Source organism: Ambystoma mexicanum, chromosome 6q (genome assembly GCF_040938575.1).
Source record: "Ambystoma mexicanum isolate Mex_15411 chromosome 6q, UKY_AmexF1_1, whole genome shotgun sequence".
In the NCBI taxonomy this organism is placed as follows: Eukaryota; Metazoa; Chordata; class Amphibia; order Caudata; family Ambystomatidae; genus Ambystoma; species Ambystoma mexicanum.
Window position 1 is genome coordinate 1,640,700,847 of NC_090937.1, and position 19,342 is coordinate 1,640,720,188.

Sequence of the window (19,342 nt, forward strand, 5' to 3'; positions counted from 1 at the left end):
AAGTCAGTCCGTCATCCCCTCCTCCCATCAAAATACCACCCCTTTTCCTTCCCACACACCCACCCTCACACTCCGCATACTCAAAACACACTACTACTTACACACCGCCCCTCCTCGGACCTCCACCCTACTCAATAAAAACACAAACAAAACAAGCTAAAATAACAAGCTAAAATAAGACCAGCTAATATTCCTGAGCCCACTAATTATGCAGGGCTCCTACTTGTTACCTTTTTCCTCTGTTACACAATATAAGTGGTACCACCTTCTACCCTCACTCGGGAAGGCTCCCCAACATTCTGTTTTCCTTTCTCCTCAATATTCTCCTTAAAAAATTAATAATACTAAAAAATAAACAAAACCACATCCACGCCACACCAACAACCTCAATTTCAGCGTGCTCACAACCTTCGCACTTTCCCATATACCCGTCACCTACTTGTTATCACTTGCTAGGATATACTCATATGTGTGTGTTCATCCGAACTCCTCCATCATGGGGTCCCAATAATATGAGCCTGCACTCTCCTCGGAACACAACGCTCCAAAAGCAGACAGAAATTCGGCAAAGACGGCTCCTGTAAAACCTGTGGAGAATAAGCATTTTTTGGGACTGGTCATGGAGGTGGGTGCGGCTCGTCCAGAGAAGTGGCCTGGAAGCCTCTGCAGGCATGGGGCACACTGGGATCACGTCGGGTATACAAATGAAGGCATTCTCCTAAACGCTCACACCAGAAAAAATAAAACCAGCTAGGGAAAAAGGCCCAAAATTCTCTTGCAAGTGGAGCAAGTATTTATTTCTACAAAAATAGATGCCTCAGCAAAGAACTCAGCTGCCACGGAACGTTCTGCCAAAATGTGTACAAGCAGAATCTTATAAGGAGACACATTGTCACGTGGGTTTTGCTGGGCTCATCATCTCCAAGGAACCAAGGCCGAAGGAGCAATTAGCTACATTTGTGAACAATGCTACTCTATCATTATACAGTGCACCTGGTAGGCTTGCGGACTGGCACAGGAGTAGTCTCGAGGTTAAACCGACCCACACATACTTCACTCATTCCCGATCGCGTCATCAGCTCCCAAGGCTTCCACCCTCGCTTTTGAACTATAATGTATCCCTCCCTGTAGCTCGCACTACAAACCATTTCAAAATGATATAAAGGTGGGGCGACCATACTCTCAGATCTTTATGGTTGATTGGTTTATGGTCGGTGGTCTGGGGTCAACTGGTATCTTGGAATTCAGAGGTCTCAGGACTAGGGCAGTTGTAGGTGCTATAACTTGCAGTTAGCTGGGTGGGGGTTGGAGGCCTGCTTCAGCCTATTTGTGATAACACATACACCACGGTGCCCAGCTCTGTCTCGTGGCTTTGCAGGGCATTTCTTTGTAAAACAAACATATTGGCAATAACCTTCAAGCAAAGACGGGTTTCTGTGAAAGTCGATGGCATGGGTCTCTCTCATCAGCGCTTGGGCCTATCCAGATTTCCCATTCAGGCTAGTGGCCTGTGCCTATCACCTTAAATACTGCATGGCCAGCCCTATGCTTTGGCTATGGCTAATTATATCTGCAAAATGGCATTCGCTTATATATGTACACTATGTCTGAATGTCTAAATTACATGCAATATTATGATTGTGCTGGGACCTCTAGGACGCCCCCCCGGTCTATTATAGTTCTTTCAATGGGGCTTGTCTCACCTTAAAGCACCTAGTGGGGTGGGATGGGCTTGCTCCCTTCTCAACATGACCTTGTGACAAAGCATTGCGGGTATATGGGCTGGTACCATTCCGAGTCCGGCGGTATCCCTGAGATTACAGAACCAACCAACTAAAATTAGGAGTTGGTCAATGGAAGAGAGTCATAACTTGTATAAGATGCCAGACCATCAATGTCTGCATTTTATGTAAAACAATATAAAACAGTAAAGTTCTCAACAGTCTCATCAGTTTGACCAGAAGTGAGCAAGGACACCATTCCGTAAATCAGGTGTAATTGAGGTCAGCTCTTTTAAGTTTTTAAGTTTAAGTTTTAAGCTCTTAAGCTCTTTTTTAAGTATAATTGTAATATTTAAAACCTTGACATGTAATTCAATTTATATTTTTTGCTACCTGCCTTGGAGCTTTTTTATTTTATTGTTTAAAGCGTAGACCAAGCTTGAGAGAAGCAGAGGGCGACACAGAGTTCTTGTAGCCAGCATTTGGGCAGGCATCTTTTAACAACAGCGCAGTACTGTTAGTTGAGTTCTTTGCATCGGTAGGTGCTTCTCATGGGATTAGTCCTTGGTCAGCAAGGTTTTCTCAGATTTGCAGAATTGGCAAACTGTGGGGGCATTCCTAGCCAATACCGGGATCAAGTTCCAGTTGTTGGTGTGTGACATGAGAAGGATTGTTGTTTGTGGGTCCACAATTAGTCCTGCTGTGGTCAGAGTGGTGTAACATCAAGGACATTTCAGGGAATTACAAACATAAGAGAAGGAACTTTAAGAAGGTGAAAATCACATTCATTTCAACATAAAAGTGAAATCGAGACGTCAACCCACTACTTAAAACAAATGAATTACCTCTACTCCAGGAAGCAGTTTACTCCAGAGTAAAGTCAGAAAAAAGAAATAGATTTAACATACAAATGGAGATACAACTAAGAATATATCTTCAATATAACACAGGGACATTTGGCTGGAGCTCAATATTCTTTTAATCAGTATTTCATTCAATTTATGAACTCACGTGGGCAAGGTTTAAATTCGACATGTCAGCTTATCCATGATCAATTTAATTTTGGAATCATTTATATCCACTATTCCTTCTAGGAATTCAGACATAACGGCAATGATATCATTACACCACAATTCATTTCAGACAGAAAGGCCCCATTTTATTTCCAAATGTGCACAGTTAACGCATACATGAGGTGTCTCACCTGTTTGTGTTCTCTTGTGGCTCTTAAGTTGCCCCTTCTGAGCAAACCCTTTCCCACATCAAGTGCACATATGAGGTTTCTCACTTGTATGTGTTCTCTGGTGGCTAGTAAGTGGTCCATTCCGAGCAAACCCTTTCCCACATCAAGTGAACACATGAGGTTTCTCACCTGTATGCGTTCTCTGGTGGCTAATACGATGTCGCTTCTGAGCAAACCCATTACCACATCCAGTGCAGACATGAGGTTTCTCACCTGTATGCGTTCTCTGGTGGCTAGTAAGGTTTGCCTTCTGAGAAAACCCTTTCCCACATTCAGTGCACACATGAGGTTTCTCACCTGTATGTGTTCTCTGGTGGATGGTAAGCTTTCCCTTCTCAGCAAACCCTTTCCCACATTCAGTGCACACATGAGGTTTCTCACCTGTATGTGTTCTCTGGTGGTGAATAAGATGTCCCATCCAAGCAAACCCTTTCCCACATTCAGTGCACACATGAGGTTTCTCACCTGTATGTGTTCTCTGGTGGATGGTAAGCTTTCCCTTCTCAGCAAACCCTTTCCCACATTCAGTGCACACATGAGGTTTCTCACCTCTATGTGTTCTCTGGTGGATAGTAAGTGGCCCCTTCTCAGCAAACCCTTTCCCACATTCACTGCACTCATGAGGTTTCCCACCTGTATGTGTTCTGAGGTGGCTAGTAAGAGATCCCTTCTGAGCAAACCCTTTCCCACATTCAGTACACACATGAGGTTTTTCACCTGTATGCGATCTCAGGTGGCCAGTAAGATGATGCTTCACAGCAAACCCTTTCCCACATTCAGTGCACACATGAGGTTTCTCACCTGTATGTGTTCTCAGGTGGCTAGTAAGTTGTCCCTTCTGAGCAAACCCTTTCCCACATTCAACACATACATGAGGTTTCTCACCTGTATGTCTTCTTTCGTGGCTAATAAGATGTCCTTTCTTAGCAAACCCTTTCCCACAGTCAGTGCACACATGAGGTTTCTCACCTGTATGTGTTCTCTGGTGGATAGTAAGAACTCCCTTCTGAGCAAACCGTTTCCCACATTCAGTGCAGACATGAGGTTTCTCACCTGTATGTGTTCTGCTGTGGAGAACAAGATGTCCTTTCTTAGAAAACCCTTTCCCACAGTCAGTGCACACATGAGGTTTCTCACCTGTATGTGTTCTCTGGTGGATAGTAAGAACTCCCTTCTGAGCAAACTGTTTCCCACATTCAGTGCAGACATGAGGTTTCTCACCTGTATGTGTTCTGTGGTGGCTAACAAGATGTCCTTTCTTAGCAAACCCTTTCCCACAGTCAGTGCACAGATGAGGTTTCTCACCTGTTTGCATTTTTTGGGGCAGCCACTTGTATCAATTGTGCATGTGTAAGGTTTTTCGTCAGTTTATTGTGTCAGGTGCTTAATAAGAGGACACGTTCCACTGAATCTTTTCCCAAATTCAGAGCACAAATTAGCTTTCCCGTGCGAAGATCATTTCTGGTGACAAAGACGATTTTTCCTCTGATCGAAGCTTTTAAAATATTCATCGAAAGGATACGCTTTGTCCATTGACATTTACAAGTGTTTCACAAAATGCTTTAAAGAAACTACCTTTACATTCAGAATGTGTATAAAATAACATTCACATATCTTCTATCCAGAGTAAGAGCTAAAACAAAAATGCTTCTCAAACTCCACATCAAACATTGCCATTTCAATGCCAGATATCCCACTGCCCCAGGATTGACAGAAAGACCAAGCTTGGTTACTGGATGTTATCACAAAGGGGTTGCATGGACGGAAGCCACCATGTATCCAACAGGCTTCTCAATCTCAGTTCCTGAATACTCTGAAGAGACAACTGGAGCCCAAATGTGCATACTTCTAAGATGTTTGCAAATATTCTTAACACTGAAGCTTTTCTCTTCATAAGTCCAGAGAATCTAACGATCACTGTTGTTGCATTTCTGGGGCGTCAATCACCTGTTAAAATGAAAGGAGATGCACATTATTAGTTTCAACACGTTCATAATCTTAGGCCTCACATGTAACAGATGACTGGTTCTCAGTAATAGTGACGTGATTGTTATCTCGCGTAGTAACTTACAAGACTTTGATGAGCCCTCTATTGGGGACAGGCCCCCTAATAGGTGGCAGATTAGTGGTTCTCAATGATACATTATAAGGTGATAGAGGCCATATGCAGCAGGAATAGCGGGATTCATTTTTATTAAGACCATTTTAGTATCAAGAGCATGAAACATAAATCACAGACCCGGCAAACAAACATTTTAAGCATCAAGGCCGTGCATATACATTCTACTAATTAATTTCTTCAGAATTGACTAAACTAGCTTGAAAGCTCCACATTTCCATATACAAACGATAAAGGAAGGTTTTCAGCGCTAGGTAAGAAGTTTGTCACAAATCGGACACATGTTTGACCTGTGTATTTAGTAATCACGGATGACTTCATTACATTTAGGCAAATGTATATTGCCCCAAACACAGAGACAGATGGAATGCAATTTTTGTCAATAAGACAAAGTTTACGGGAGACCTCCAAACTCCCCAACATCGTCCAATTTGCCTTTGTAATTGCTTATACATGTGCCCTACTGCCATGTACTGAAGTTAATTGGCCAAAGGGATACCACTTGTGTTGCCCTTTTCAAAATCCCACTGCGTAATATTCAGGAGGGGGGGGGGCACACTCTGTTTTATTGTTGAGTAGGTGTTACTTGCCAGTTTCCCATAACCCGATCCACACCCCTTTTCTGTGGATTCGGATAATTGCCCCATACGTTGCATCTCAGCAAGCCCTGTACCCTCTCTACTGTGAGCAAGGATTACTTTCATGACATCTCCAGTAGCCAATGGGAATGCAGCCCCAGCATTGTTAATATCCAAGAAGGGATTGCCACCATTTACTGATTAAAAACACTGTTGTTTTTGTCCCATATGCATCGATCTTGGAATATGATTTATGTACGTGTGAATAGTATGCATATTCAGCCCAGGATGTTCAGGCCCCATTCTGTCCCCCTGTCTGTTAGTCTGTCAGTCCTAGGTTATTCATTGTGCGACACAATATACAAGCCTACGAGAATTCTGGTATTTTAATTTTTTATTTTATTTATTGAATATTTGTAAGAAACCTATACAACAAGTAGTGTTTTCAGGCGCCACAAGACAAAACAGGGGAGGCTATAGAGGAGTAAAATAAGCAATAGGCAGTTAGGCAAAATACTTTATTTCGCCTAAAAAAGCCATGAAAGTTCATAAGACAATACAATTCCATTACAATAGTTACACATTATAAAATAATCAAATTTGTATACAATTAAGAAACCTTGCTAAAATCAATAATTTCCAGAAATCACAGTGGGCCTCATTACGAGTTGGGCGCAAAGGGATACTGGGCACCGGTAAGGACACCGGTGCCGGTAATCCCTTTGTGCCCTATTCCGAGGTCCCTTTGCGGGTCCCGCTAAGGCCGCCTGGTTTTACCGGACGGCCTTAGCGGGAGCCGCAAAGGGTCCAGGGAGCAAATAACGGTACCGCAAATTGCAGTACCGTTATTTGCACCTTCCCCATTCTCATTGAGCCCAATGGGGGCTCAAATGGGAATGGGGAATGGTATTTTCAATGGGGACTTAGCGGTCCCGCAAAGGTCCGACTAGACCGGTAAGTCCCCATTGAATGAGGGCGGACTCGGTACCGTTATTGGAGGCAGCCATGGCGCTATTAGCACCATGGCTACCTCCAATCTCGGAATGAGGCCCAGTATCTAAAAACTTTAAAATATACAATACTTCAAAGTGACATAAAAATAAGGCAACTTAAGTCAAATATATCGCATAGTCCTGGTTTCCGCCTTATCGTAATTGAAGGGCTTGTTGCTCTGCCACCAAGCTCTTTGAATATAGCATGCAGTTGCATAAGTGACATGTGGAGCTAAACAGTGACTTAAAGACTTCAACGCAAGAGCAGCTTGATAAATTCCCTTATCGATAAATATTTGGCGCAAATATAGGCACCTCAAACGAAGCGTTTTTCGCATGTCAACATAAAATGTACCAGTTAAAGTGAAGTGAGTAGATCCGACTCTGTGTGCTTGATGTCCTAACGTGGAATGGGGCTTGCTGCACAGCCAGAGCCTAGAGGATCTACTCCTAACCTCAAGGCTATCCTAGAGGACCTACTCCTAACCTCAAGGCTATCATAGAATATCTACTCCTAACCTCAAGGCTAGCCTAGAGGCTCCACTCCTAACCTCAAGCGGAAACTAAGGAAAAACAGTGTGACTCTGGATTGTTGCGCTAGCCTAAATATACATGATTTAAATGATCAAACGTTTCGTTAGCAAGATAAAGGTTTGTAGAATTGGTTGACTGCAATTTTGTTCTGTATGATTCAACAGTTCAACCCTTCAGTCAACACGTGTTTCGACAATATGTCTTTGTCAAGGCTTGTTGATATAATTTCGAGATCGTTTTCAGTGGTTAATAGCGTTCTCACGATTGAAGTAGCCAAGAGAAATTGAAGGATGCCTCGCCTCCCCCATGGGAATGGGGACCACGGAAGCACCTGCACTATTGCCGGTGCTTCCGTGACTGTCTGCCTACCGTGGCCGCTGTGCCCGGCAGGGCCCAACCTGTTGGGCACATCAGCTCCGGCAGGCAGACTTGTACTTTGCTGGTCCGGATACAACGTTACTAGTAAGCTTTCCGGTACTGTTGTTTCCGGACCGTCAAAGTTGTAATGAGGCCCACTGTGCCATTGAATACTCTAATTGAATTGTGCAAATAAGCCTCAGGGCTCCATATATATGATATATTTTATTTATACCACGCCCATACACAAGTGTTTCAAAGCGCGACAAGGCAAGGGAGGGGAACAAGACAGCGATCTTACTAGGCCCAGTGACATTGAGATTGCGCAAGTGCAGGGGAGAGGAAAGGGTAAAAATGCCAAAGGAAGGGGGAGGAGGAGCAAGTGCAGGACATAGGATCTAAACATCAAGAAACAAGAAGTGCGGCCAACAGGTGGCAGTGCAAGGTTAAGTGCAAAAAAGAAAGTGTTAGATAGTGCAGGTAGGGGTACTGTAGGGTTACATATACTGCCCCAAGTGCAGGGTTGCCAGGAGGCAGTGCAGGTTTGCAGCTGGGAGGGCAGGGATCTGGCCCTGTGGTTCAGAGGGTAGCCAAGTAACCAGTGCAGTATCGGACAGTAGATCAGCAGGGAAGAGGAAGAGAGAAGTCAGAAGCAAAGAGGAAAGTCTTGAGCTGCTTCCGGAACCGGACATGGTTCTTCTCAAGTTTCAGAGAGGCAGGGAAGCTGTTCCAAAGGGAGTCGCCTGCCGAAGAGAGAGATCTGCCCTAGCTCGTTCCTTGGAAAAGCGCCTGACCCTCAAGGAGTTGGAGGTGGAGGAGCGAAGGGCTCCAGTAGGAAGATATTTCAGAAGAGAAAGCAGGAGATATTTTGGTTCCAGGCCCCAGAAGGCCTTGTGGACAATGCAAAGGGTCTTGAATTTGATCCTATCAGTCACTGGGAGCCAATGGCGGGATTTCAGTGCTGGAGAGATACGATCCATAGTCTTGAGGGCAAGAACAAGTCTTGCAGTCCTGTTCTGGTTGAGTTGCAGAGGACAGAGAGTAGAGGCAGGCAGATTTAAAAAGATACTGGGCCTCATTATGAATGTGGCGGAAAGGCAACAACAGCGCTGGTAGTGCTACCAGTGCCGTTGTTACCTCTCCGCCACATTACGAGTTCTGCTTGCCGGTGCCAGACTGCACGCGTGGTCTGATCAGGCGTGCAGACCGGCACCCGCGAGCAGAACTCGTGATTGCACTGGCACCGTTATGAACGGTGTCGGTGCAACCATGCTCCCGACCCCTATTCTGCCCTATGGGGCAGAATGGGGATCGGGAGGACGGCCATACCCGCACCCGCGAATGGGCAATTACCGGCCCAATTATCTCATAATGGACCGGTAATGGCCCATTCGTGGGTGTTGGGGCCGGTAGCGAGTTTAGTGGTAGCCATGGCCTTAATAGGGGCACGGCTACCGCCAAACCCGTAATGAGGCCCACTGTTACAGTAGTCAAGCCTAGAGAGACCAGAGCTCTAGAAAAAGTGAGCTTTTGTGGGATGGAGAGGAGGGGGAGAATACCTCTGAGGAGGTGCAGCTGGTAGGACTTTTTAGAGACATTGGACATGTGGGGAGAGAAGGAGAGTGTGGAGTCGAAGACAACCCCTAGGTTCATAGCCTCGCAGGTGGGAGCAGTAGGAGGGCGAAGGGAGGCCGGCCAGAGAGTGAGGGGAAAGAGGAGTGCAGGTGTGCCAATGAGAAGGATCTCTGTCTTGCTGGCATTCAGGCAGAGATCATTGGCGGCACAACACTCTTGGATTGCAGAGAGACAATCCAGGATGAGAGAAGGAGAAGAGGCAGCTGTAGGGAGCCTGAAGGCGAGCTGGGTGTCATCCGCATAGCACTGGAAGTTGGCGCAGAATGCAGCAATTAGGTGGGCGAGAGGTGCTAGGTATTGGTTTAACAACCAGATAGAAAGGTTAAAGCCCTGGGGAACACCGCAGGTGTAGAGAGCAAGGAGAGGAAGGACCCTAGTTGGACCTTAGAGGGTCGGCCAGAGAGGAACGAAGTTAACCAGGCCAGAGCCTGATCAGTGATACCCAGATTATCACTGAGCTGGTTGACCAGGATGGCATGGTTAACCATGTCAAATGCAGAGGAGAGATCAAGTAGGATGAGGACAGAGGTGAGATTAGAATCAAGGTTAGAGAGCAGGACTTCATGGATGTTCAGGAGAGCTACTTCAATCGGGAGAACGTTATTAGTCACTGAAAACGACCCCGAAATTATATCAACAAGCCATGAAAAACACATATTGTCGAAACACGTGTTGGCTGAAGGGCTGAACTGTTGAATCATACAGAATAAAATTGCAGTCAACCAAACTTACTAACCTATTAGTGTTGAATCATACAGAACAAAATTGCAGTCAACCAATTCTACAAACATTTATCTTGCTAATGAAATGTATGATCATTTAAATCATGACTATTCAGGCTAGTGCAACAATCCAGAGTCATCCTGTTTTTCCTAAAATGCACCAGTGTTTCATTAAAAAGGCCACACAAGGGGCATCTCACAGAAGCATCTGGTCTCCATGTTAGAGTAAAAGCGGATATGGGTTAAATGCCCAATCTAAACCGAAGGTACAGAGATCACTCTAGCGGTGGGGAGACCATTTCTATATAAGCCTTAGGCCCATACTCCAATCTGGATTGCAAATAATCTGGGCCCAGTTTTAGGGAAGTAACTGTAGGGAAGGCATGGTATCACAAGTATGATACTGACACAATGGGTACAATTTGTAAAACCTTTATTGAAATTGTTGGGGCTGGAGAAACTCCTATTTTGCCCCATAACTAGGATGGGCATAGTCTCGATCATCAAATAATAAATAACGCAGTCCTAGTTCAGACCGTCAAAACAAAATGGCTTATGCTAACAGAACCTAATGCCTGCCCTATCTCTTGTACAAAAAAGTATGTAAAGGAGAAAAGTATGCAAAAGGATGTGTTCAAATGATAATGTGGTTGAACAAGTTCTCCTCCCTACATTAAACTTCATGAAGCAAGGTCGGTCTCTGTAGGCAGGATGACACACTCTACCGTGGCTTCCAACACAATACACAGTTCAAAACCATGGATCGAGGCCAGCCTGGCCTTCCACGATAAAGTCACTTTCTCTGACATTTAAAAATAATGTTTCAACAAAAACGTCCCCTCTGTCACGCTCAGATCTTTCACCACAAAGTTCTCGTAGGTACCCCTGTCGGGCTCAGACCTCTCTTGATAAAGTTCAACACAAACTTTCAAGGTGGCTCCCTTCTCAAAGCTTACTATACTTCGTGTCTCCTTCTGTCGGGCTCGGACCACTTTCGGATGTCAAAGTCTTACGAATGTGCGTGGCTTCCTTTAACAGACCACCGCAGGTACACTTCGACTCAAAGTTCACGGTTTAACTTTCACTATTCTTTCCTCTAGGAATTAATCTTCTTTATTTCACCTTTGCTGTTCATTCATTTTCTTGCTTTAAACAAAGTATCTTTCACAGAGACTTTTGAGTGGGCTACTTCCTTTCACCAGTCCACTTCGGTACTTAGAATCGCTGATTCCACAGCTAGCCTTTACATCAAAGTTCACTAACAGGTGTGCCTTTCTTCGTGTCTTATCCATACATGTGCAGCCTTCACTTGTGATATACTGTTTCTATTTCTAACGTTAACCCACAACGGTCTCTGAGGTCGCTTGCCAACTCACCGCCAGTGTGCATCTTTTTATGGGTGTTGCGATTTGTATTTCACAAGTCAAGGATGGTACTACAGATTGGCCTTGCCTCCCCAACTCTGCCGTCCACCCGGGAGGTTCGCTGGCGTACTTACAACACAAGGCATTCTTAAATTGTTGGATCTGGTCTTCTCCATGTGTCTTTTGTGGCCTGTCAAAGGCAACAACCTCCAGTAGGTGAACCCTTGGGGTTTGCTACCCGCAGCTCTTGCCCCTTGGTCCGTCACTCTGCTCCAGTAGATGTGCCATTGTCCCAGAAGTTCTGCTCGTACTCGTGTTCCGTCTTGGTCAGAGTGTGTCTTTAGGTGCTGCCATTTATCTGTGTGAGGAGAGCTAATTGGTATCAGGTGTATACACTTGCAGTCAAGTGCATGTCTTTGTCTGACCCGATTAACGGGACATGTCCAGTGCGATGTAGGAGAGTTAGATTTGTTATTCTCAGTCACTCTCTTCCTCGGCCCAGTGTTTGTGTAAAAAGGGGGTGGGTTGGGACTTTTGAGTATCCTACAAAATAGGATGGAGTAGATGAACAAAAAATGGGGGAAAACTGTGTTTCACCATCGGCTGCCTCACTCCCACTCCCCGAAGACCCCTCACACAGGTGATCCTCTCGCACTTGTTCACCCCCAGGGCCTGGATGCAAAGGCGAGGGCTGTGCCCTGGCCACCTGACAGATAGATCCCCGGGGGACTATTGGGTGAGACACCCTCTGGTTTCTCACACAACATCCATAATTAGATTTTTCAGAGCTCTCTGTGTCATACACGCTTTCAGCTGCTTAGTTTCCTGAATAGAGAGCCCTTGTGGGTTTTCCCAAATGTTGGGCCGATCCAAATTCAAAAGAATTGCTTTAACATGTGCCAGCCATTTGAGACTGCTTCCACCCGCTAAACTCCTAATGTGTAATAACCATTCACAAACGTTAACCAAATCCTCAGAATTCCAAACCTTAAGCCAATATAAGGCAGGTTTAAGTGAGGCCTGAGTTATTACCGGTAAATAATGTAGTTCCAGATAAAGGATGGCAGAGGGGGCACTCACAGGAAGCAAAAGTAGTTTAAGAAATGTTTTTTCACAGACACTTAATTTACTTAATTTAAGTTAATATGGCCCCACAATTCTGCACCATAAAGGGCCGCTGTTAAAGCGTGCTTCTTCAACAAGTCAAGGGCCGGTGATATAGCACCGCTCCCGTGCTTGCAGAAGAACGAGAACATACCACCACTGTGCTTCTCCAAGGTAAGTGCTGATCTAGCGCACACCCAAATAGTCATAATATGAAACTGCTCAATGACAATGGCCCTCATTACGACCCTGGCGGAATCCGCGGTGCTAAATGCACCGCGGAGCATGGCGGAAAGCCGCCGATAGCGCCATGGGGGTTGGCGGATTTACCACCCCATGCCGACCTTGGCGGAGCGGTAAATCCCCAATCCCCATTTTACCCTTCCCCATTCCCATTCTTGCCCCATAGGGTATAATGGGAGTGGGGAAGGAGTTAATTACGCCGCCGTAAAGTACGGCGGCGTAATTAACAACGAGGTCCCTTAGCGCCATGGTTTTCTCCGCTCGGTAAAACCAGGCGGAGAAAACCTCCATGGCGCTAAGGGAACTCGTAGTACGGCGGACGGGTCCGCCGCGATTAGCGCTGGCGGAAACCCACTCCGCCAGGGTCCTAATGAGGCCCAATGCCACTAGCACTTGGGGATATACATCTCTTTTTGGAGAACGGGTATTCATCAGAAGGCAATTTAGACGGATCCAGACACCTCTCCCCTAATGCAATGATTTCTTGAATATAGATGTTAAAGGGCAGGGTGCCAGGATGCAACCCTGCCTGACGCCCATGCAGACTTCAAACTTCTGTGTCATTTCACCTCCCAATCCGTAACAAACTTTGGACTTGTTGCTGGAATACAAGGCAGAAATAATAGAAAACCAAATCAACAGGGAAATGGCGTGCCAACATAATTAGCCATAAGACCTCCATAGGGATGGAGTCGAATGCAGTCTTTAAATCTAGGAAGGCAGCACAGAGGTGCAGTGCATTCTATTTAAAACTGTACACTTTTCAATCAACAGATATAACAAAAAACAATCGGCCTCATAATGAGTTGGGTGGTATCCCAGCAGTAATACCGCCGGGATACCGCCCAACGCTAATAGCTAATAGCTCTCAGTCACACCACTGAGTCTAAGAAAATGTTTTCACTGACTTGTCTTAATCCCAGGAAATGATTGTCCTACAAATGTTTTTGGATCTGTAGATAGGCTGCACAATCTAGTATTTTAAGTAAAAAAGGGAACTGTGGTGTTAGGGCGGAAGTTAGTGGGGATATTGGGATGTAAGGTTGGTTTTTTGAGTAAAGGTAGGACCCAGGCTGTTTTAGGTCATTAGTGGGGGGAAATGAGTTATCAATGAGGCTGGTGACAAAAGGTGCAAGTTCAAGCGCACAATCTTTAACCTAAGCTGTGGGGCAGATATCACCTTTGCATCTAGATGGGTGTCTGAGGTAGTGAGAGGTTGCCTTCAGGGTTTTGGGTATGTGGTTGATGAGGTTGATGAGATAAGTTTGAGTTTAGATTTTTTTTAGTTCTATTTTACTTTGTAGTAAAGAGACTTTGTCGGCAAGGGCATTCTGAATGTTAGAGCACCACTGTTCGTCTTTGGCCGTATGATCTGGGGTGGGCGCTGCAGATTCCAATTCCCAGAGGATGCTAAATAAATAGTAAATAGCTCTCTAGTACTAGATTGGGCATTGGATATTTTTTTATTGTACACTTCACTTTTAGATTTGATGATTTCGTTCTTGTAGTTATTTGCTAGAGATTGGAATGAGATTCTATTTTCTTGAGATGGTAGTCTGAGACACTTATTTTCTGCAGATCTTTTTAATTCCCAAAGAGCTTTGAGTCCGGGAGTGAACCAAGGATTTATATGGGCTCGGGGTATAATCTTTTTACTTTTTAAAGGCGCATTTTATCTAAAGCTGCGAGCATGGTTTCATTGTACTGGCTGACCAATGATGAAGGGTCCCTATCCAGGTGAACTGGATCAAGAATGGAGTAAGTAACGGTAACATACTGGGCCTCATTACGAATTTGGCGGTAGCCGTGCCTGCATTACAGGCACAGCTACCGCCAAACTCGCTACCGGCACCACCACTCGCGAATGGGCAATTACCGGGCCATTAAGTGTTTTCCGTGCCGGTAATTGCCCATTCGCGGGAGGCGGTATTACCGGTTAATAACTGTGCCGAAGCATCCGTGAGTTTACCTCGCGGGTGCTCCACAACCCACAGGTCAGACCTGGCGGGCTGTCAGGCACCCGTGAGATAAACTCGTAATATGGCGGCACGGTATGAATGGTGACGGTGCCATACCGGCACCATTCATACCGAACCGCCATAGTCGTAATGAGGCCCACTGTCTCGGTTGATATTTTTAGGGTTTCTAGAGGGGGCCAAGGGTGTAAGTTGAGGCTGTTTCACTGTCTTGGTATTAATATCGGTAGTGAATGTTATAAAGGTGTCTAGAGGGTCATACAGGCCTAGGTTGAAGTCGCCCATAATGATCATTTTAGAATGAGGTTTCATATTGTGTGCCAAGAGTGTTGCAACGTCATCATCAAAGGTAGCGATAGGGCCTGGAGTTCTATGGATGATGTGAATTGTAAGTGTGCAAGTAGGAGCAAGGAACAAGTTACTTACCTGTAACTGTTGTTCTCCAGCATGGGTCTGGCATGGATTCACATGCTCATGAATATTCCCCGTCGTCAGGCTGGGAATCCTCGGTAAAGAAAAAACCAGTATCAGTTTCGTTTCTGATCTGTCTTTCGTAGTAATATCCAATCACTGGTCTCTGCGTCATACTGACCACAGCCAATGACTGCCCTCTACCTAAGCACCGCCTCTGGCAGCCATCTTCAGATTTGGAAGCACGTGAAGTGGCAGTATGACCAAGTGAAGAGCCGCAGAGGGGTAGGCGGGAGGGTTCGCATGTGAATCCATGCCAGACCCATGCTGGAGAACAACAGTTACAGGTAAGTAACTTGTTCCTTCTCCAGCATGGGGTCTGGCATGGATTCACATGCTCATGAATAAAGAATACATAGCAGTACACACATGCACAACCACGGGAGGTGGCAAAGGCTCAACATTAAGCAGTACATCCAACTCAACATTAAGCATCTTACCTCCTCACCAGGCTCACCTCAGGCGAACAGGTTGCGCAGCACTGCTTGGCCGACCCTGGACTCCTCCCTGGAATCCCGATCGACGCAGTAGAATTTCGTGAAGGTGTGCGTCGACCTCCACGTAGCAGCCCTGCATATGTCCAGCAGGGGCACACCAGAAAGGAACGCCGTGGTAGCTGCGATCGCTCTGGTGGAATGGGCTCTCGGACGGCCAGGCAGCGGTCGGTTTGCCAACCGATGACAGTACATGATACAGCCGGAGAGCCATCTGGAAATGGAAGCCTTCGAGAGAGCCTTCCCCTGATTGACAGGTCCAAAGTTCACAAAGAGTTGTGACGTCTTCCGAAAACACTTCGTGCGGTCCACGTAGAACTTCAGCGCTCTAGCCACATCCAGCGAATGCAAAGTCCTCTCAGCCGGCGACGAAGGCGACGGGAAGAACACAGGCAACACCAAGGGTTCGTTGAGATGGAAGTCCGACGGTACCTTGGGCATGAAGGAGGGGTGCGTCCTGAGCACTACCCTCGTGTCGTGAAAAGTCAAGTACGGGGCCTTGCATGAAAGGGCCTGGATCTCTCCCACCCGTCGTGCGGAGGTGATGGCCACAAGAAACGCTGCTTTCCACGACAGAAACTTCAACGGGGCCGAGTGCAGAGGCTCGAACGGAGGTCCCATGAGCTTGGTCAGCACCATGTTGAGCTCCCACGCCGGGGCCGGAGCCTTCACCGGCGGAAACGATCTGAACAGTCCCTTCATGAACTCTTTCACCAGACGATGAGACCACAAGGACGTCCGGCCGGTGGTTCTGGTGTATCGGGAGATCGCAGCAAGATGAATCTTGATGGACGCGTGTGCCAGTCCAGCTTTGGCCAGCGTCAGCAGGTACAGCAGTACCTGGGGAGCCGTAATCCGTAGAGGGTTAATCTTCTGTGCGTGGCACCAGACAGAGAACCTCTTCCATTTGTGTCCGTAGCATTTAAGAGTCGAGGACGCCCTGGCCTTTGCAAGAACTTCTCTGCAGTCGGCCGGTATGTCGTATCCTCCAAACTCTAGCGCTGCAGGAGCCAGGCCTGCAAGTTCAGCGATTTCGGGTCGTGGTGGAGGATGGCGCCTCCTTCCCTGGAGAGAAGATCCGCGTCCACCGGCAGCTTGATTGGCGGGGACGCTGACAAGTCCAGAAGGTCCGGGAACCATATCTGCCTCGGCCACGCAGGTGCGACGAGGATCATCCTGCACCGTGACCTCTTGAGCTGGTTGACGAGCCGGATTAGCAGTGGCAAAGGAGGGAACGCGTAGAGGAACAGGCCCTCCCAGGGGAACGAGAAGGCATCGCCCATGCTCCTCGCCTGGGGAAACCTGCTGGCGAACCTTCGGCACTTGGAGTTTGTCGCCGTCGCGAACAGGTCGATCTGGGGTGTGCCCCACCGTCGGAAGAGGCGATCCACTAGATCCTGCCGTAGTTCCCACTCGTGGCACGAGCGCAGCTCCCTGCTGAGTGAGTCGGCGATGGTGTTTTTTATCCCTGCCAGATGAAACGGCACCAGAAACATCCTTTGGGCGATGGCCCAATGCCACAGGTCCTGCGCCTCCTTGGACAGCGCTGGGGACCTGGTTCCGCCCTGTTTCCTGATGTAAAACATGGTGGTGGTGTTGTCAGTGAAGATCCTCACCACCTTGCCCTTGAGGGACGGAAGGAAGGACCTGAGGGCCCAGAACACTGCACGGAGCTCCAGGACGTTGATATGGAGGGACTTCTCCGTCGGGAGCCAAAGGCCTCTCGCGTTCAGATTTTCGGTGTGCGCTCTCCACCCTTCCAGGGAGGCATCAGTGGTCACTGTCTCCTGGTGGTCTGGGGTCTGGAAGTCCATGCCCGCCGTCAGATGCGTGCGGTTGCCCCACCACCGGACCGGCGGAAACTCTCGTCGAGTGTGATCCTCTCCTCGAAGCTGCCCGTCGTTTGGATCCAGCGCGCGTCCAGGAACTCCTGCAACGGGCGCATCCGGAGCCTGCACATGGGAATGAGGTAGATGCAGGAAGACATCATTCCGAGGAGGGACTTGATGGACCTCACCTTGGCCGCGTCGGAAACCAACATCCGCTGTACCTTGCCCAGGATGGACCTGGTCCTTTCCTCCGACGGGGAGGCCAGAAGAGACACTGTGTCGAGCTTCGCTCCCAGAAACAGTGCGTTTTGCGCGGGTACCAGGTGAGACTTGGCGTAGTTCACGGAGAATCCCAGGTCCGTGAGAAGTCGGACGGTCCTTGCCGTGTGATCCAGGGCGAGCTCCCTCGTCTTGGCTCGGATGAGCCAGTCGTCCAGGTAGGGGTAGACGTGGATCCCCTCGCGGCGCAGCTGCGCCGCCACCGGTGCAAGGCACTTGGTGAATACCCTGGGGGCCGACCGTAGTCCGAAGGGGAGGGCTTTGAACTGGTAGTGACGCCCTTGGACCACAAACCTGAGGAATTTTCGGTGCCCCTTTAGGATGGGAATATGGAAGTAGGCATCCTCCAAATCCAACGACGACAGGAAGTCTCCTTCCTCCAGCTGACCCAGGACGTGCTGGAGGGTGACCATCCGGAACTTTTGCGCCTTGATGAACTTGTTCAGACGTCGCAGGTCCAGGATGGGGCGCCATCCCCCCGTCTTCTTCTTCACGAGGAAGTATCTCGAGTAAACTCCGGAGCCCCGAAGTCTCTTTGGGACGAGTTCGATGGCGCCCTTCCTCAGCATCGCCTTTACCTCCAGGAGAAGTTGAGGGACGTGAAGTTCTTTCCTGGCCACGGGGGGGACGCGCGGACACCTTCTTTGAAATTCGAGCGCGTGGCCCCGGGCCAAGGCGTCCAGCACCCAACGGTCGGTGGAGATGGACTCCCACACGCTGACGAATCTCGCCAGCCGGCCTCCCACCGGGGTGCTTCGGCGGGGGCCCGACCCCACGGTCGGTTCAATCCTGCTTCGACGAGGCTTTGCCGCCTTGACCTCCTTGGCGACGACGGCGGGGTCCGCCAGACTTGCCTCGTCCTCTGTAGGCCTCCTGAGCCGACGAGCGGGCCGCTTGACGGTAGGTGGAGAAACCGCCGCCTGAACTTTTGGAGGCACCCTTGCCTCCGCTGCTCCGAAAGGGCGTCCGTCGTTGTTGCAGAACTGCAAGGGCCCGGGCCGTCTCAGTGTCCGCTTTAATGGCCTGAAGGGAATCGTCCACTGTTTTCCCAAACAGGTTGTTCCCATCGAAGGGCATGTCCAGGACTCTGGTCTGAACGTCTTGACGGAAGTCCGTAGCCTTGAGCCATCCATGCCGCCTAAGGCAAACGCCGTTGCCCAACTGGCGGAACCCAGTGTCGGCGATGTCCGTCGCAACGGTAATGGCGTGGTCCGAAGCCATCTCACCTTCCTGCAGGATCTCCAGGGCCTCTGCCCTCTTGTCGTCCGGCAAGAAGTCCAGTAGGGGAGCCAGTTTGTACCAGAGCTCCCTGTCGTAGCGGGCCACGATAGCCAAGGCGTTGGCCGCTTTAATCGTCGTCGCCGCAGACGAGATGACTCTGCGTCCCATAGCGTCCAATTTCTTTCCCTCGCCGTCCGGTGGGGAAGTCGATGTGGAGGCCGCACCCCCCCCGCTTTTTTCCTGGCCGCCGCGGAGATGACGGAGTCCGGGGTAGGCTGCGCCCGGAGGCACAGGGGGGCCGTGTCCGGGACCCGGTACTTCTTCTCGTACCGGTCTCTTCTAGCTGGCGTCGTGGAAGGGTTCTTGAGGAGGGTGAGGCCCTCATCCCAAATGTCGTCCAATAGAGGCACTGAGAGGACCGTCTTCCTCTTGGCCTCGCACCGCAGATAAAGGAAACCTT

At 48.3% G+C, this 19,342-nt stretch overlaps 1 protein-coding gene across 1 annotated transcript in view; it reads right to left on the reverse strand.

The window, feature by feature from the left end:
• Positions 1 to 2,682: 2,682 nt before the first annotated feature.
• Positions 2,683 to 19,342, reverse strand: part of LOC138515407 (zinc finger protein 585A-like) — an 84,225-nt gene continuing 67,565 nt past the window's right edge. The window contains exon 5 of the mRNA XM_069630259.1: positions 2,683 to 4,294. Within this exon, the coding sequence (XP_069486360.1) occupies positions 3,068 to 4,294 (1,227 nt within the window). The 3' untranslated portion in view covers positions 2,683 to 3,067. The remainder of the gene's footprint in view (positions 4,295 to 19,342) is intronic.